An 18,683-nucleotide genomic window follows, 5' to 3' on the forward strand; every position below is an offset into this window, starting at 1 on the left:
TTTACACTACCCATAAATGACATTTATTTTATTTAAAGTCGACAGACAAGGGAGGGGAAGGGAACCAAAAATAAAATTAGAAAAAAATCCAACGCACAACTGAAGTAGTGCAAAAAATAGTAATAATAGAAACCAAACCCAGACGAGAGAGAGAGAGAGAGAGGAGCTTGGCAGTGCGGGGAGCCCCCAGCACTCCCCCCACCTCAGCTCTCCACCCCCACAAAGAGTCCAGTCTTGTGTATAACTTAGCGAGGGTTATAGGTGAGCGTTGGGGCTGGGGGGGGGGCAGTGGGGGGCTCCTGGCCAGGGAAGCAAAGGGTGTTTTGGGAAGCTAAAATGCAAAGCGGCTCCTTTGGAAGTCTGCTGGAGGAGCAACAGCAGAGAAAAATGAGCGATAAAATATGGATCAAGCCGGGGGCGGGGGAGGAGACGACTGAGCCATTTTGGTTACCGGAAGGGGTGGGACCTGGGACCCCCTGCGCAAAGACGGCGTGTGTGGTTTTGTGAGTGTGGAGAAGGCAGAGAGGATACATTCCGCTCTTTCTTTTAAAAACAAAAGCATTCCTGGAGGTAGGGAGCCTCTCAGGGGTGCTCAGAAGGTGTGGCAGAACAACCACCACCCTGTGCCCACCCCCCAAATCCAAGTGCAAGAAAATGCGGGCATGGAAATGATGTGGCTTTGTGTGCCAGCGTGCAAGGCATGAGCTGTGTGTGCTCAAAAGACTTGAGCTAGAGGGGCAGGTGGGTTTTTCCCCCATGGTTGGGAGGCAGAAGACAGAGAGTGAATCTGTGTTTTTCGGCTCAGCTATTTTTCTAAAAAATGGTTTGAATAAAAGGGGGGTTGTTTCTCGTTTCTTTGGACATCACACAAAGGTCAGAACGGATTTAAATTATAATGTAAGAGGGGCAGGCACTGCGTTGAGAAGGGCTCCCCCGCCAACACCTTGTCGCACGCACACAAGAGGAAGCGAGGAGGCGGCTGGCATCCTCTGCTGTCCACGGAACAGTCCTGCAGCCACAAACGGGGCCCCCGGAGGCAAGCTTGGCAGGAGCGCAAAATCCCTCTGGCACACACACAGGTCAGCCTGGCTGCAGTGGCGGGGTGGGGGGTGGGGCTCCCTGCAGCTGAGCAGGGTGGCCAGGCCGCCCACCCCCAGCCCACCTCTTCGCCGCAAGGAACAAGTGGCCCCGCAGAGTCCTTGCCTTTCTCTCCCGTGCAAGAGGACGGTGGTCGTGCGGCGCCCCCAAGCTGGCGGCAGGGGCGAGAGAGAGACTACCTGGAAGTGCGCTGGCCGGAGGCTGGTGCTGCAGAGGGGTGCCTCCATTTGCGCCCGGCATGCCCAACCACAGAGAGGGTCGGGAGGCGAACGGCCCGCCAGCCTTGCTCCTGCCTGGGGCTACGCTGTGGTCTCTGCTGGCTTGCTCTCCGAGTCGCTGTCGCTCAGGTAGCTCCGGGAGGAGTGCTTGGACCGGTGGGCGCCGTCAAAAGTGTCTCGCTCCTCGTCTGACTTGTCGTAGGTGAATGATTTCCGATAGCCGGGGGGGCTGCGGGAGGGAGAAACAAGAGGACAAGGTCAAAAACCGAGGCAGAGGGCTGTTCTGAGTGAAGTGGAGGCTCAGCGGCTTGCGTTTTCCAAGCTGGCCACCTGCCCGTGTCAGACTGACACCCCCCCTAAAAGCTGCCTTTCTTCAGCTTCTAATCCCATCGATTCACACACATGCACAAGTAGCAGCAAGAAAGCCTAATGGTTAGTATCAGTTGTAAAAACGCCCTTTGTTCTCCACGCGGCTTCCTGACCTGCCCCCAGGAAGGCCACTGCTAGGCCCTGTAGTGCTGGCCGACACACACACATCAGCTGCATCCCACAAAACAGGCCGGAGCAACTCAGTTTTTGCCACACAATCCATCTTGCTGTGATGAAATTACGCCAGTTTTGTCGTTGCATTGCTCCCCGCCCCCATTCCTTTCGATGCAAAGAAACACAATGCAAATTGAGAGGAGGAGTGTGATCTATTACATATCGTTTGCGGACTAAAAGTGACAATAGCAGTGAATCCCAATCGCATTTGCTGGATTGATTTCTGTTCCGGGCATGGAAGGAAGAAGCGATTTCCATCAGAAGCCTCCAACATCCCCAAGCCCTGGTCCAAGTTCTGCTTTCAAAGCCAGCTCTGGGTGCTCTGCCCTAACCAGGGCGAGGAGAAGACAGCAGCTCAGAACGCATATCCTGCGCCCAGAAAAGCAGATTCCTGCAACGCACATAACTTGTGGGTTCGCCAATGCATTTTTGCTTGCGGTACACAATTTATTCTGCCGCTGCAAGCTAAAGGGGCAAGACATGAAGCACCTGCAATTTGCTACTGGCATTCCAGCACACTGCCTCCCAACCCCTGCCTCCGCTTGGCTTGAAATCTCATCAAGGATCTCACACTGTATTAGGGACTAGAAAGATGAGGCTTCTTTTAAAAGGAAGGGGAAAGGGTGCCGATATTCAGAAGACTGAATCCTGTGCTCATTACGAAATTGGGGGCTTGGATGGTGCGGTTATGGGGCGTGAGTAGGCTTATGTGCCCTCTGCCACAGCTGGCTGGAAGAAGACTTCTCTCTCAGGAACAGGTAGTTTGCAAAAAGCAGAGCTTGATTTAAAATAGAGCTTTTTCCTCACGGTGGGGCATTCAGGGGTTCTCTTCCCAGCTCATAGATGGGGCCCCCACATCTCCTCTGGGTCTCTGCTTGCCTTGGCAAACTGTTAAGCCAGCAGCTCACTTTCACGAGAGCTCATTATTCATTTTTATTTTATATTTTTTCCTCTCCTCTCCCAGACACTTCCAGGGCATTCTGCAGTGATTTACTCTCCCCCGTAGTTAGCAGAGCTAAGCAAATAATCTGTAGCAAATCAGGCATTTGTTGGAAATTTCACCCCTATCTGTTGCGAGCCACGCTCGGGGAAAAGGGGGGGGGGAGAGAGAGAGAGAAGAAATAACCTCGCAAACTCGCTCATTACGCGGAGCCATTTGGAAAGTCCCTCCTGGCACGAAGGATTTGCTGGAGGGGAGCTTTGTGATGGGAGCCTTGCAATTGAGCCTTGCTTGCCACCACCCCCCCCCCCACAAATTAGTTAAGTTGCGTCTGAAACAGCATTTCTGTCTTCTGTTAGGAGAACGCCCGCTGTGGGCACGACACAAATGTAAAATCCAAACACGCGAATGGGAAAAGCAGCACTTGAGCCTTGCGAGGATTTGTTGGAAATCGGGCAGCTGAAATCAATTCAGGATCCGAGCGGATCCAGCTGTTTCCTCTACAGCTCTGGGAATCCTGATTCGGATCTCTTCATCCTTATTAGGTTTCAGGCTCATCCAGACCGGAGGGAGGGAGAACCAGCTGCGACGGCTCTCCAAACCAGGAGGAGCCCAAACAGAAGCCTGCACAGCAGTGATGGTGCAGCAGTTAGAGCACTGGACTAGGATCTGGGAGAGACCAGAGTCTGAATTCCCCACTCGGCCATGGAGCCCTCGCTGGGTGTGACCTGCCTCCCACCTCACAGGGATGCTGTGGGGATTAAATGAGGAGGGAGGGAGAACCATGAACACACTACCTGGAATTCCCAGGGGGTGGGGTGGGGGGGATAGAAATTAATAAATTAAATAAGCCCAAATGGCCTGGAGACGAAGGATGGGTGGAAGCTGTCCATTTCCCTCCCTCTCAAGTTCCCCATCTTTCCCAATCTTGAAGTTCAGTTGCTATGTCAATTTGCAAATGCAGAGGTTGTGTTCCAGGTCACTGCAAAATGGTCACTGCCCATATATAATTTTTTTTTGTGTGTGTAAAAGTCCTCGTGAAAATTCGGCAGCCTTTTACTCCAAATTTCTCCTAACGCAGACATATTTGTATGCAATCCTAATTGCAAACAGCTTTGAGGTGGCTGTTCTGTTGTTGTTTTTGTTTACAATCAAGCAGCATATGTTACAAATAAATAAAATAAGTAATAATCCTGCCTAATACAGTTTTGCAAGCGACGTTCATGACCGTAATGCATTTTTTGGTATGCTATTTTCACAAACTTATGCATTTCTACGCACACTTTAACCCCAGCACATGCAATTTTTTTTGCACATGTAAAAATTAAGATCATTAGGAAAATTCGGGCGAATTTCAAAGGACGGTTGCCATTTCGGTTTGTGTTTTGCGGAGTGCGAATCAGAGCAATTCAGCTGTGAAATGAATCAAGTCCCACTCCACCATGCTAGAGACAGGGAAGCATTGCCCTGAGCTGAGGGTGGCAAAAGAGCGACAGGCCAAGCCGTAAAAGGAATCCATAAAACCCATAAAACTATTTGACACTCCAGAATGCCATGGAGGAGGGAGGGGGGATGTGCTTCGCAGACTTTTGATACCCTTCTTTCTCAGGATGAAAACCTGGATTGGTTTTTTAAAAAACAACAACACAGGTTTCTCCCACAATGCACACAGTGTCGGGCACATTAACCACATCTCTTGCTGTTCTCGCAAACACACACATGGCCAAATTGTGTGAAACTTGCAGGAGTGATCACAGAAAACAGGGAGTGTGTGTGCTTAAGATGGGTTTGGGGGTGGGAGAGAAAAGGCGGCTGTGCATTACAGACTCACTAAATGACCTCCCTTGTCCCTCCTTCCAGCTCTCAGCAATTCCACACCCTGTTGCACAGTTGCTTAGAGGAAAAAAGAGACACATTTTCTTCCTTCTCTTCTCTTCTCTCCCCCCCCCTGCCCCCTCTCTTACTCGCGCACCCGAACCCAATCCTGCCCTCCCAGCTCCATTTCTTGTTATGGCAGCTGGAGCGTTAAGTGCATTAAGAAATCTAAAGCACAACATTCCCCCAGCTGCGGGAGGCTGCAATAGTAATTGAACATTTAAAAGAGAAAATGTATTTTTTTTTAAAAAAAAAAAGTGTGGGGGGTGGGGGCGGGGAGAAGGAAATAAAAAGAGAGAAAATGCAGTCTCTCTTTTCTAGATAATTCTCCCATTCAGAGCTGTCGGAAACCATTTAATACACAAATAAATTTTTGTTAGGGATTGGCAGGGAGGGGGAAGAGGGACGCGCACACAATCTTGCCTTCGCTGCTGTTGCTTCTCTTCGAAATGCTTGCTGCAGAGGCAAGCGCACACACACACACACACACACACACACACAGCCGCCTCTCCCTTGTCACATCTTCGAAGTGGGCAAACAAAGGCTCCCAACCTGGGCGTGCGCAGCTGCCAAGCGCAGCGCAGCCTCATCAGGAGATGTTCAAGCCTTCAGAACAGCAGTGACACTCCGAGAGAGACACGGTTTTCTTATGGCTCTCCACCCCGCCCGCCTCTGGGAACTCTCTTCTCTCTGGCCTAGGTAGACGCACCCTGGCATCTCTTGTGCCACCCGCCAGAATAAAACCAAGCCAGCAGTGGCCAGGAGGAGGGGGGTGAACTTGGAGAAGATGAGAAGACTGGTTGTGAGGATGGAGGCAGTGGGAGGCACAATCCTCCAGGTCAGGCCTGCACAATGATGGCCTTCCAGAGCTGGACAGAGCCTGGCACCTGGACATGGTGGCACACACTGCAGGCGTGAAGGGCACCTTGGGTTTGGGTGGGGGGGGGAAAGTGCTGGGGCAAGCGGTGGCCTAGGGCTGGCAGGGTTTTGTTTGGTTCCGCAGATCTGCCCTGGTGGCAATCAGGAGGGCTTGCTCACCTGACCATGAATAGTCCATTCAGACAGGAGAAACACGCACACCCAAAACTCAGGTTGGATTTCAACCTGGAATTGGGTCTGCCCAGAAAAGGGCTGCATTTATTGGATGGAGGTTTGATCTTTGGGATTCTGATTTAGATACACATGCACCCAAATAGCTGAAAGATCGCCTCCTTCCCTACAAACTTTCTCAGGTGCTGAGATTGGTAGTTCCTCCACCCTCAGCGGCTCGGGGGTGGGGTGGCCCAGGGGGAGAGGGCCTTCTCTGTGGCAGCCCCAAAGCTGTGGAACTGCCTCCCCGCAGATGTGCATCTGTATGTATACGTTATGTATGTATATAGTTTTAATTCTATCAACGTTTAATTGTTTTTTAATGATAGATTTTCCCATGTTTTTAGTAATTCTTGTTTTTATCTGTAAGCCGCCTTGAGGCCTGTCAAGGAAAAAGGCGGGGAATAATAATAATAATAACGCCAACCAATGATGCCGAGAACCTCTGCATGGCAGGAACAGCCAGCCAGGCCACCATTGATGGCAGGCAGCCCTGCTCCAACCACAAAGCGAGGAGCTCGGCTTCAACATCAGGCAGGCCACGTCATCTGAAGACCTCCTTTTCTCAATAAATGGAGATATACTACTACTTCTTCTTCTTCTTCTTCTTCTTCTTCTTCTTCTTCTTCTTCTTCATCCCAGCCCGTTATCTGTATTGGACTTGAAATTGTTTTTATATATGAAATTGTTCTAATCGCTTTTACCATCAGTGCGTTCAAGCCTGTGGAAGCCCTCTCTCAACTCAGACAGATTAGACAGGCAACCCTCCCTGCAGAACTTCAGGCGCACGGCTGAGGCTTCCTCGTTCTGGCAAGCTTTTCAAGATAGCGCTAGGTTTTATCGTAGATTTCTATTTCACAGTTTCAATTTATCCAGTTTGGCTTTTTTTACCTACGCCGCTGAGAAACGCAAGCGAATAAGCGTCATACAAATGCCTTAAATAAAATTTGTGAAATTGTTTTCATTGGGCTTGCTATGTTAGCTTTAAGGATTTCGGCTGGTGCAATGGAAACTATCCCCCTCTCTTCCTTGCACCCCTTTCCAAACCTGCTCCAGAGGGTTGAGGAGAAACCTAGAACAAATTTAGAGCATGCTCAGGAAGAAGAGAGGTAGTGGTGAGTTCTGCTGCACTAGCATGGATTCCTTCTTTGTAGGGGTTTCCACTAGATGACCCTATGAATCCTTGCGCAGACAGGATGAGTTCCTTAGCACCGTACTGGATAAAACCCAGCTGATTTAATATGTATATAATTTATGGTGCTGTTATTGTTGAACTCCTGGAGATGTTTTATAGGAATCAATGCAAAACATGAAATGAAATAAACAAATGTCCCACTACTACCCTGTGCCACGCAGGTTAGGTGCCGCCCCCTTGACTGAGCAGGGAGAACCCAGTGTACAGGAGTCAGGATCCAGCCTGAAAAGGAAGGTGAGTCCTGGAAGACGAAGTTAGTGACTGGGGAGACACACCAAACGCATGCACACTCGGAGGCTAAGTCGACCCATGCCGTCCATCCGCTGCCAGCATGCAGGGAAGAAGAAGAACGTGGACATCCTTCCGGTTGGGTAAGCTGAGCTGCCGTTGATCCAGGATAAGGCTCAAATCCAGCCTGGAGGGCCTCCCACCCCTCCCCCTTGTTAGAGGTTAGTCAGGAACGCCGTGCTCACACCTGGCACACAACTGCCTCCATGCCACCTGCCTTAGTCGCTCTCCGGGCGATAGAGGTACTTCATCATCAGGCTGTCCACTTCCTTCTTGCGCTGCTTCTCCTCCTTCTTGAGCTGCTTGTTGGACTTCCCGGCCTCAGGGCCCTCCCTGGAAACGTCCTCCCCTTCAGAGCCCGGGCCTGCCCGCTTGGGGCCCTTCTTGACACTGGAGTTGCTGCGATAAGAGACGGTGGAGCCCGACGAGCCGCTGGAAGAGGATTCTGAGGACGCCGAGCGCGAGCGCTGCTTCTTCTTCTTCTTGGACTTCTTCTTGGACTTCTTGGAGCGCTTCTTGGAGCTCTTCCGCTGCCGCTCCGGGGAAGAGGACGAAGAGGAGGAGGAAGAGGACTCGCTGGAGCTCCTCCTCCGGCTCTTGCCCTTTGTGCCGTGGGGCCTGGAGAAATCCAAGGCCGAGGCTGACCTGCGCAGGCTGCTGGCCGGGGGCTCGGCCGAGTGCTCGGCCAGGACGGCACTCTTGGTGCTCCGCACGCTCTTCCTGTCGTCGTCGCCATCCGAGTCAGGATCCAGGCTGGAACGCTTGAACTTGACGGGCTTGTAGCTCAGCACTTCGTTGATGGCTGCCTCCAGGTCCGGGTCCAGGTAGCTGCGGTGGCTGACAGGCCGGATGTCAGGATCCTCTGCCTGGAGCTCATCCGCGGCGGAGCTGCGGGGCCGCGGGGGCACAGAGAGGCTGCGGGAAAGGGAGTGCTGGCTGTAGAGGGAGAAGGAGTCGCTGGGGGCAATGCTGGCTGCGTCGTCCAGCTGGGAGTGGCCCATGGAGAGGCGGGAACCCGGGCGACTGTAGGAAGGGCTGAGGTCGTCCAGGCGGGAGGTGCTCCGCCGCAAGCTGCCTGGGCTGGAGAGAGCGAAGCTGAGGGATGACCTGGCATCCTGCTCCCGGGAATCCAGGCCACCCCAGGAGGCCCCGCCGTGACTCATGGGAGCGGACAGAACTGAGGTCTTGTCGAACTCCGCAGCCGAGATGGACCAGCGTTTCTCCAATCCCTTGTGGCAGAGCTGGCCGCTGGCTTCAGAGAAGGGCTGGGAGAGGACCGAGCCCCTCTCGTCCAGGTCGTCCACCACTCTGGTGGGCTTCTTCCACGAGGCGACAGAGCTGCTGTCGTCCAGGCCGCTGGCCCCCGAGTTGCGCTTGGCCTTGCGGAAGGAGCGGGTGGGAGAGGCCGGGCGCTCGTTCAGGGTGGAGAAGAGGGTTTCCTCGTCCCCTTTGCCACCGATGGAGTCCTTAAGGTTGCCCCGCTTCCTGTAGCTTAGGGAGCTCATGACGGAGGCGGGCCTCTCGTCAGCCTCCTTGCCCTCTTTAGCAACTGAGTTCAGGGCGGTTCTGACGGGGCAGGTGGAAGGGAGCAAGGGAGAGCACAGAAAGAGAGAGACAGTAAATTCAAGGGTTGGGGTGCATGTGGGAGAATGAGTGTGTGTGTATGTGTGTGTGTGTGAGTGAGAGAGAGAGAGAGAAGAAGAAGAGTGGGAGAGGTTGAGTGAGCATGTGGGAGGGGGAAAGGGAGAAAAAGAAGATCCAGAAAGAAAACAGCCCAACACTGTGTCTGCGAAAGAATTAACTTCACAGGAAGCATCATGCAAATTAAGGCATTGTTCTACACCATTGCTTCCCCCCTCCCCCCCCCGGAAAAAAGCCGCTATTGATTTCAATTAATTTTGTTGTCAACTACCTGAAAAACGCTGGCGGCACGTAACAATTGATTCCCAGCATTGGCAAAAAGGGGGCATTATCTTCCATAACAAAATGTTTTACATCCATGCCGAAGAATAAATTAAACCAATTAAGAGTGTGCCTCAGATCTTCCTCTGCTTGGCACATGGCACGTGTGGGTGGCTTTGGGGGAAGGAAGGAAGGGGAAGGGGAGGGGTTTGTGTTGGTGGGGGGGGTAGCAGGGGGGCTGAATCCCCAAAGTGAGAAATGGCTTTGACACAAACACCCAACCCGATCCCCGCTAGCAGGTGCTCGCTTGAGGAGTGCGCTCGGATTGGGGTGGGCAAGGTCCACTAGCACTGCTCCTGCCACCCTTTCTGCACCTGCTCAGCTGCAGGATATGGGGGGGTCATGGAGGAGCTTTTCAACCCCCACCCCAGGGAGGGATCATTGTCTCCCCTGCCACTTCGGAGGAACACAAAAGGCCCTTGTAACACCCGCAGGCAGGCAGGCAGGCAGGCAGGCAGGCACCCTCGGCTCAGCCCGCGCCATCAGCATCAGGCTGCCGCGGCTCAGTGCGGCTGGTTGCCATGGCAACAGGTGTCCTATAAATAGCCCGTCTGGTTCCTGGTCACTTCCAAAGACTCTGAGCGAGGGGAGGGGAAAGGGAGGGAGAGGGAGAGAGGTGGCAACTGGCTGGCTGGGCCGCTCCAGCAAGACACCCTCTTCAGTAGCCAACAGGCAGATAGCCACTGACCCCCTTCCGGTGGCCTGAGCGTGTGGAATGGAGCGTGCGCCTTCAGTTTGTGCTATTGAGGGTACAGGAACTTGCAGAGGGAAGGGGGAAGGGGGACAGGCTCATGGCCAAAGCTGCAGAGACCCCTCTGCCCCGGCCCTAGTCACTACAGCTGTGCTCTGCCCTCGGCAGCCAGAGGCAGCACTACTTCTGAACACCACAGGAGGGGAGAGTGCTCTTGTGCTGAGAGTCCTGGATGACCCTTCTCTCCTGAAGGCCTTTTTCCATCTGGCTTGGGAGGCCCCCGACTGACTCCAGCTACAAAAGCTGAGGCTGCTGAATGGACTCTTGGGTTGCTGTTGAGTTTGTTTTTTAAAAAAAACTTTACTTTAGATCTCCTTGTGATTTTGTTCCATATGGTTATGTATTTTTTAATGTTTCATTTTGTTTTCGCTACAGTCATGTGTTCTTCCCCATGTTGTAAGCTGCCGTGAGCGTGGTTTGAACTGTGGAAAGGTGGCATACAAATAAAATTATGCATGTGTGTATGCTCAAATCTTGTTTGTGGGTTTCCCATTGGGGCATCTGGTGGGGTCCCTGTGAGAACAGAAGGCGGGAGTGGGTGGCCTGAACCAGCAGGGCTCTTCCTATGTTCTTACGCCCCCCAGGCACCCCTTCCTGGCCTACTTGACATTCTCCCCAAGAAAGGTGGGTGCAGAGGAAGGAAGGCACTGAACCCCTTGGGATGACGGACACCCACCCCCAAGGAAAGTGGGGCTTGAGAATGCCTGCAAGGATAATATGTGTGTGTGTGAAGATTCAGGAGCTGTCTGGCCAAGTTACAGGGGGCCCAGAAGTGGCCCAGAGGAAGATGAAGGGGATCCATTCCATCAGCCACAGCTAACTGCAGTTTGGGATCCCATCTCCTCACTCACTGCCTGGAGTCTCTGGACAGAGACAGAGATTCTCTTCCTGGGAACCCACTTGCAAGAATCCTTTCCCAGAAGAAGGCCCCATATGCAGACAGAAAGTGGATGCTGGGAACAGGATGCATTGCACCAACTCGATTCCAGTGGTGAGGAGGTGGGTAAAAGGAGGAGGAGGAGGAATGGAGGCTGGGGAGGGGAGGGGAGTCCTCCCAGGCCCCATAATGCTAACCTGCTGCTCTTCAGGCTGCCGTCCTCAGAGACCGTCTTGGAAGACCCCTTGTTCTTGGACAGCCATGACTTGACACCATCCACACGGTCCTCGAGCTCAGAATCGACGTCCGAGTCGCCCTCGCTGGAACAGGAGGGAAAAGGGCTGCATCAGAACTGTCCTTCCCAGGGCAGGCGCCAGGGTCGTATTCGACATGCACAACAAAGGTACTTAGGAGGGCCAGCCAAGAAAGAGTTAATTGGCAGTCGAGGAGGAGGAGGGACCTGCCCCCAAACCTCACCTGGATGAGAGCAGGGTGCCACATGCTGATGAAGGGGACTGGGGTTTAAAAACCCTTGGAACACCCTCCTGACCTTGGCCAAGGCCAGAGAGAAAGGTTAACTCCACTGCTGAAAGAGTAAGTGCAGGAAATCCTAAGTGGGGGAAATTGCTGCATAGAGGCACCTGGTAGGCCTCTGTGAAAACCGGGTGCTGGACTAGAGGGCCCCCCTCTGGCCTGATCCAGCAGCCAGGCTCTCTTATGCTGAGGGGAGCTGGATGTGGCTGGATGCAGGCTTCGCCTCCTGTGGTCTGCACGCACACAACTTTCAGCCCTCGGGTCAAGAAGGTTCTCAAAACAACTCAAAAGCCTACAGGGCCTTCTTGGCCAGAGGTGAGGGCAGGAGGAGTGTGCAGGATAGTCTTTCCCACCCCTCCAGATGTTTCAGAGTCCAAATCCTCCTTCTGATGCACCTCTGACTCTCTGGGGGAGGAAAAACTGCCGTCTCCAGCAGCTTAGACGAAGCTGCACATTGAAAGCGCCCAACCTGGCCAAATGTCAGGGGCATGGGAGAGAGGGCTGGTGAGGTTTGTGCGCCTGCACTATTCTCCATCCCTGAAATGTATTTTAAAGAAAAACGTCACATGCCCACTGGCCTGGAGAGCTGGAGAGAGATGGAGACGGAGAAGTCTGTGCTATGCTGAGATCCATCACCCTACCCTGCGGAGAAGGAGATAGCCGACAGCCTCTTGAGCCTCTCCGTGGGTAACTGCCGAGCTGCCTTCAAGGGTCTCCAACCGTCAGCTTCAAGTTATTTTTGTACGCCACGATGTCATTCCCAATTCTCACAATATGCTCCTGCCTTTGAGGATCTGCTTAGAGCAGTGCGCCTAGGAGACCCACGATGGTGCTCAGGAAAGCAGCAAACACAGCTCTTCCTACTGGCTACTGGCTTAGTTCTTAGGATCTGAAGCTGACTGGTGTGACCTTGGGCCAGTCACTGCCTCTCTCAGCCTAACCTACCTCACAGGGTTGCTGTGGGGCGTATATGAGTGGGGAGAGAACTATGCACACCGTCACGAGCTCTTCAGAGGAAAACATGGGATATAAATGCAGTAAAATAAACCACCCAGCCAACCCTGGATGACCTCAGGCTACCTGACAGCGGTACCCCTTTCTCCCCCCCCACCACAGTCTAATCCACCCCCCACAAAACCCACTTCTTCCACAAGGCTTCTCTCACCCCACTGCAGCCTCCAACCACAATGAAGTTAAAAGGGTGTATTCTATTTGGCTTCTCCCTTCTCCATTCCTGGAGACTGTAGTTTGTTGAGGAGGCTAAGAAATTTCTGTTTGCATTCTCAAGAAGAACACACACACACACACACACACACCCCGTAGGATCCCTACAGGGCCAGAGATTCCCAGCAGAAAAATTAGCCATGTTTGCACCAAACTCCCGTGTCTTTGGAGGAAAAGGAGCCATATCAGATAAGCCGGTATAAATAAGCCACCTCCAACTCCCACCCCTTGCTCGTTCATATCATAGAGATATTTCCCACGGGGGAGGCTCAGAACAGGACTGAGCAGGGAAAATTGAGGATGTTGTAGAGGGGACAAAAGGGAAGAATCTACAAAACGGTGAGAAAGAGAGAGACCCCTCAAGGCGAGGTACATCCGAGAGGGCAGGCCCATTAAACCTTCAAATCCCCCAAGAGCTGGCTAACGAAAAGAGTCAAAGGCTCGTTCCTCTGCCAATACGATGAGTTCAGCTCATTAAAAGAAAGGGGGAGGGAAAACCTCAGAACACCTTTCCTCTCCATCCACCCCAGCCCAGATTCCTGGCATCCATCTCCTCCACCCACCCCAGCCCATTGCCAGCTGAATTACGGGCCTGAAAAGGTAATAAATGGTAGAGACAGCAGGCAGATGTTAAGGAGAGGGAGGAAAGGGGGATATTGCAGAGCTGCTGGGGACAGGAAAGGGGAGCAAAGCTTCCTTTCTTACAGCCCTCCACCTCCTCCTCTGCCAGAGCATCAGATTAAGGCAATGGCGGGGAAGAGCTACACTCCGCTGTCCCCTGGTAAACTGGGAGTTTAGCGGGCCCCAAACAGCAGCTACTCGGCTGGGCAATGATTTATGGCCGCAAGCGAGCCGAAACACCACACACACCCCGCCACAGGGTAGCGAGGCCTGATTTATATGGGCACGTAAACGCAGCCCCCATCCGGCTTAAAGTCTCTAAATTTATAGGCAGCGTCCATAAGTGTATTGATTGCCTCGAGCACGGAAAAGCACAGTTGTGCGTGGGTTTTTTTTAAAAGGGGGGGGGGACACAGGAACTATTCCTACACATTTAGAGCCGTCCCTGTATAAATCTCTCCTCTAATACAGGGGCTGTTTACCGCTTTCATTAGGATTACGGCAATAACAAGTGCGTTTACGAGCAGATCGGGGTGTTATTTCTCATTCCCACCTCGCTGGGCTCAATAACTCTTTGCCTGGTTTTTCAGGGAGCTAAGTGGAACGACCATGGGGGAACACCCCCGCCCCTCCCACTAACCCCCCCCCCAGGAAACTTTGCAGGAACAGCCTCTACATCTCCCCCTCCTAATGGATATCTAATGTGAACTTAAAAATGAACGCTATTCTTCATTTCCTCCGTCGAGGGAAGAGCATGGCAACGGGCAAACATCTCTCCTGAATCCGAATCTCCCTTGTTAAATTCAAAGCAACGAGGTCCCCTTGATTAACCCAACATCTCCCTCTCTGGGAATAAATGCCAGGAGACAGGGTGTTTTTTGGGTTTGTTTTGTTTGCTCAGGAGAAAGAAAGAAACCGCAAAGAAATCTAAGGAGCCCCGTAAACAAACTCAGGGGGGCAGCTGAGATTTTAAATTGTTGGAATTAAACCTCCCGTCAAAGGCAATTTATGTCCAGGCTGGCGTTCCATTAGTTAACTGGGATCCAAATCACCGGGGAACGAACAAACGCAGACTGAACTGTGGGGGACATTAATTGTGTGTGACAACAAGGCTCTAGCGGCCCTCTATCACTGTTACACAAGATTACATTTATCATTAGCCCATATAGATCCTGCCACAGCCACAGCCAAGCCCATCTTTGGCTCGGGGAGGAAAGAGGCTCTGCCATCACAGTCATCGTAGCAGGAGAGCCAGGATCCTGGGCTCAGAGAGAAGTCACGGGGCGGCACGCAGAATTTTGTCCAGGTTGTTGGAATTTTTGGCTGCTCTGTGTCCTAAGATGAGCAGAGTTATTCCAGGTATCAAAAACTCTGGATGCTCAAAAGCATTTTCCTGGTGGACGTCTCTGCCTCCCCCTTCCAAGCACCTAGAGCGAGGCAGTAAAGCAATCATTCAAAAAGAAGGCTGAAGAAGCCCACCCACCCATTTAGCACACGATTCTCCGCAGGGCTGCACCTCCCTACAGTGCCAGCAACCATCTCATGCCTCCACAGTTGGAGGCAGCAAGGCTTCTGAATACCAGCTGCTGGAAAGCCCAGGAGGGGAGAGGGCGCTCGTGGTTGGATCCTGCTTGCCATGGGGGCACCTGGCTGGCCACTGCGAGAACAGGATGTCAGACCAGCAGGCTCACCTGAGGTCCTCTCAGGACTATCTCACCCACTATGTAGCCTCACACCCGGTGGAACCACCCAACGTGGGGGGGGGGGTCAGAGCCAATACCCTTCTATGCAAATATTCTGCAGCGCCCACACACAACAATTTTGAAGTGTTTGCTCAAAAGCGTTGTGTGTGTAATGCCAGTAGAGCTGGTGGGCTGGATCCTCAATCCACCCACTGCCCACAGGGGGGCCACTTGGACAGGTGTGCCCACCGGGAGCATCACCAGAATTCACCATAACGACAGGTGAGCCAACAAAAGAACTGGGAGGGAGAACTGAAGGAAAGAATTGGAGGAGGACTGTGCCTCTGCGGTACAGACCATCTGCTCTGCGTGGTGGAGGTCCCTCGTGCAATCCCCACTGGCATCTCCACGTGGGGCTGGGAGAAAGACTCATTGCGTGAAACCCTGGAGGGCTGCTGCCAGTCAGTGTACACAATACTGAGATAGATGGATCTGACTATGCAAAATTACGACAGCTTCCTTTGCTCCTGTTTAAATCAACCTTTTTTTCAAAACGAGGGCTGTCAGAAGCAGTGCGTCCTGTTCCGCCGCCTTGCGTGTTCCACAAGCACTCGCGGGATTTCAGGCAAGATCTTGCCCCAAATGGCCACGATCTCACCCCAAATCAGCACCGATGAGAGCATTGCTTCTCTGGGTGATCGACTCGGGAGCTTCTGCTGCCTGAGGCAGTGGTGTCATGCTGCCTATTAGCTGGATCGGCCCTGAGGACTAGAATCTTACTTTATCTCTGGGGAGAGGGATTTAGCCCGGCTCTGGGAAGAAGGCAGGATATATATATATATATGGAGACAATACTCTCCCCCTCCAGGATCAGAAACCAAGCAAGGCTCGACCCAGCAACCCCTTCTTCACACACAAATCCCTCCCCTCCCTTCCTACGATTAGTTTCCCATTTGGGACACAGCAAACACAGAGTTAGAGCATACCAGGCCAATGCGCACGCGAGGAAGGGGGGCATGCAACTACATTGTGGGGGTGGGGGAGGCCCTGTGGCCCCCCCACTCCCCTCTGTGGCATGCTTAAGGTTAGGAGTAACAAGGGGTTACTGGAAAGCAAGGGAGAGAAACTCATCCTCACAGCTTATTCCTGCGCTTCTGGAACTTTGTCACCATGTCCTGCAAACTGGAGAACGGGGGGGGAGGGGGGAACGGGAGGGGGAGAAAACAGGCAAAATAAACACCACAGGAAGGCGGGACGAGGGCGAGGGAGAAGGGAAGATGGGCAACCAGAAATGAGAAGCGTAGCTGGGGAGAGAAGAGTGTGACAGGGGGACTCGCTCATAGAATCGTAGAGTTGGGAGGGACCCGAGGGACGTCCAAGCCAGCCTCCCGCAAAGCAGGAATCTAAAGACTTCCTGTCACGCAACCTCTGTTTGAAAGCCTCCAATGAAGGAGAGTCCATCCCCTTTGGAGGTAGACCATTCCACTGTAAAACAGCTCTTACCATCAAAAAGTTCTTCCTGGTGTTTAGTCGGAATCTCTTTTCTTGTCATTTGAACCCCTTGGTTTGGGTCCTCCCCTCGGGAGCAGCAGAAAACAACCTTGCTCCATCTTCCATGTGGCAGACCCAGTGGCGTAGCGTGGGTTGTCAGCACCCGGGGCAAGGCAAGTAATTTGCGCCCCCTAACCCGTGGATTTTAGTAGGGGCAGAGAGCTGCGAGTGCCAGCGCCCCCCCAGATGTTGCGCCCGGTGCAGTCGGCCCCCCTGCACCCCCCACGCTACGCCACTGGGCAGACCCTCAGATATTTGAAGATGGCCACCACACCTCCTCTCACTCCCCTCTTCTGCAGGCTAAACATGCCCATCTCTCTCAGCTGCTCTCTGCAACAGTTTTTGATGGGAACGGCAAGGGCGCTGAGAATACCCGGATGCAGGCCAATGCCAGCCCTCCGGAAGAGCAGGCCGGGCCACGGGAAACCATCTATATTGGCTCAATAGCATGACATGTGTTGCAGCCAACTAAGTGTAGACCCAGTGAAATCAATGGGCAAGGCTAACTTGGGCCCATTAATTTCAAGGGGTCTATTCTGAGTACAGCTTAGTTGGATACAACCCTATGCTTCTTTTCTTTTTTCCTTAAAAAGGGTTACCCAAGTTATAACAATTACCCACTACTGTATTTTATGTTTCCCAATAACAACTATTTTTTTAGCGTGTAATTACATTAAGTATCAAAATCTGTTGAGGATTTAATCATCGTCATCTGATTTTGTTACTCGCTTTACCTTGCCCAGGGCAACCCAAAGTGACTTACAAGCCAAAGTGACTTGCTAAGCCCAGGTGGCTTAAAAGGTGTTCGGAAGGTGAGCTTATTCCACAACCATTGGTGATAATAGCTCCACGGAGCCTCTGTGTCCAAGGGCAATCTACCTCTGGCTGTCCGCAGCCATCACGCCCCGCTTGGGAGCTTCCCAGAAGCAACTGCCTGGCCACCTCTTGCCTTGGGCCCATGGTGGAGAACATGGTGCCCCCCAACTGGGGCTGGACTTCAGCTCCCAGCAGCCAGCACAGCCAATGGCCTGGAACGGCAGGAGATGCATGACGCCTGCAGGTTCCCCACCCCGACAAGAGGATTTTGCTTAATGCTCTTATGCCAGGCGAGGGCTACGCAGCGATGCCTAGAAGGACAGCTCATTTGGTTGCTCCGGGTCCCCACCCATCGCCTACCTGTTGATGAGTTCCTCGTTGTCGTCACTCTCCATCTCGTCCTCGATGGCGGCCTGCAGGTCACCGATCCGCTTGAAGGCCAGCTTCAGGTCTGACTGCAAGCTCTGGTTCGCAGCTTCTAAGCTCTCCAGATCCATCTCCTGGAAAAGGAGGAGAGAGGAGAGAATGACTCTGGGAGGGTAACAGGGACCTTGCAGATCCCGCTGTGCCGTTCTCCCCCACACATGCAAGTGGCCCCTGCTGCTGCTGCTGCTGCTGCTGGCAACCCAGCTTTCTGCTGGTCTGTACAAGTAGTAGTGGGGGGAGGCAAACCTCTTGCCCATCACTAGCAAGTGTTCCTGCAGGGGTGTCCCAGCAGGGTGGGGCTCCGTCAGTTTGCATAGAGCAATGGTGAAGCCAAGGGTCTTGCCCTAACCAGGTGTGCACCCAAGAAGGAGGTGGAGGAAGAAACTGTTAGTTCTCTGCAATAGTTCTGCAAGAACGTAAGAACAGCCTGTTGGCTCAAGCCCATGGCCCATCTAGTCCAGCCTCCTGTTCTCACAGTGGCCAGCCAGATGCCCGGGGAACCCTGCAAGCAGATCCAAAGGCAAGGGCAACTCTCCCCTCCTGCTGTTTCCAGCAACTGGTATTCAGAAGCATTGCTGCCTCCAACTGTGGAGGCAGGGCAGAGACATCAAGGCTAGGAGCCGTCGATAGCCCTCTCCTCCTCCATGAATGTGTCCAATCCCCTTTGGAAGCCATTCATCAAGTTGGTGGCCATCACTGCCTCCTGGGGGAGGGAGTTCCACAATTTAACTATGCGCTGAGTGAAGGAGGTCCTTTTTATATCAAGGATTTCTGACTCCCAACCATTTAACAACAACGGTGTGTTTTTCCTTCCCACTCCTAAATTAGCCTGCCAAAATGAAGAAAGCTAGGAAAGGCTGGAAGGAGGTGGAGGAACCAGGAGAGGCTTCTCTTTTAGATGGAACGCCTGCGAGTTCATTTCTGGTTCTCAAAACACTGCTGGAAATTATTAACCCTGCAATTAACTTGGACATAAATTTGCACTTGCGTAGA

The 18,683-nt window shown here is 52.8% G+C and overlaps 1 protein-coding gene across 14 annotated transcripts in view; it reads right to left on the reverse strand.

Annotated features, from left to right (window-relative positions):
- The window catches only part of MYO18A (myosin XVIIIA), a 141,826-nt gene continuing 123,143 nt past the window's right edge, over positions 1-18,683 (reverse strand). For 9 of the 14 annotated variants that reach the window (XM_082201643.1, XM_082201642.1, XM_082201640.1 and 6 more), the window contains 5 exons: positions 17,625-17,764; positions 16,035-16,079; positions 11,034-11,156; positions 7,464-8,812; positions 1,405-1,545 (listed from right to left, as the gene is read on the reverse strand). In XM_082201643.1, coding sequence (XP_082057769.1) covers positions 7,465-8,812; positions 11,034-11,156; positions 16,035-16,079; positions 17,625-17,764 — 1,656 coding nt within the window. In that variant the 3' untranslated portion in view covers positions 1,405-1,545; position 7,464. Of the gene's footprint in view, positions 1,546-7,463; positions 8,813-11,033; positions 11,157-16,034; positions 16,080-17,624; positions 17,765-18,683 lie in introns of all 14 variants that reach the window. The other 5 variants (XM_082201632.1, XM_082201638.1, XM_082201637.1 and 2 more) reach the window with 3 other exon arrangements.

The sequence above is a fragment of the Podarcis vaucheri genome (assembly GCF_965113315.1).
Source record: "Podarcis vaucheri genome assembly, chromosome: 15".
In the NCBI taxonomy this organism is placed as follows: domain Eukaryota; kingdom Metazoa; phylum Chordata; class Lepidosauria; order Squamata; family Lacertidae; genus Podarcis; species Podarcis vaucheri.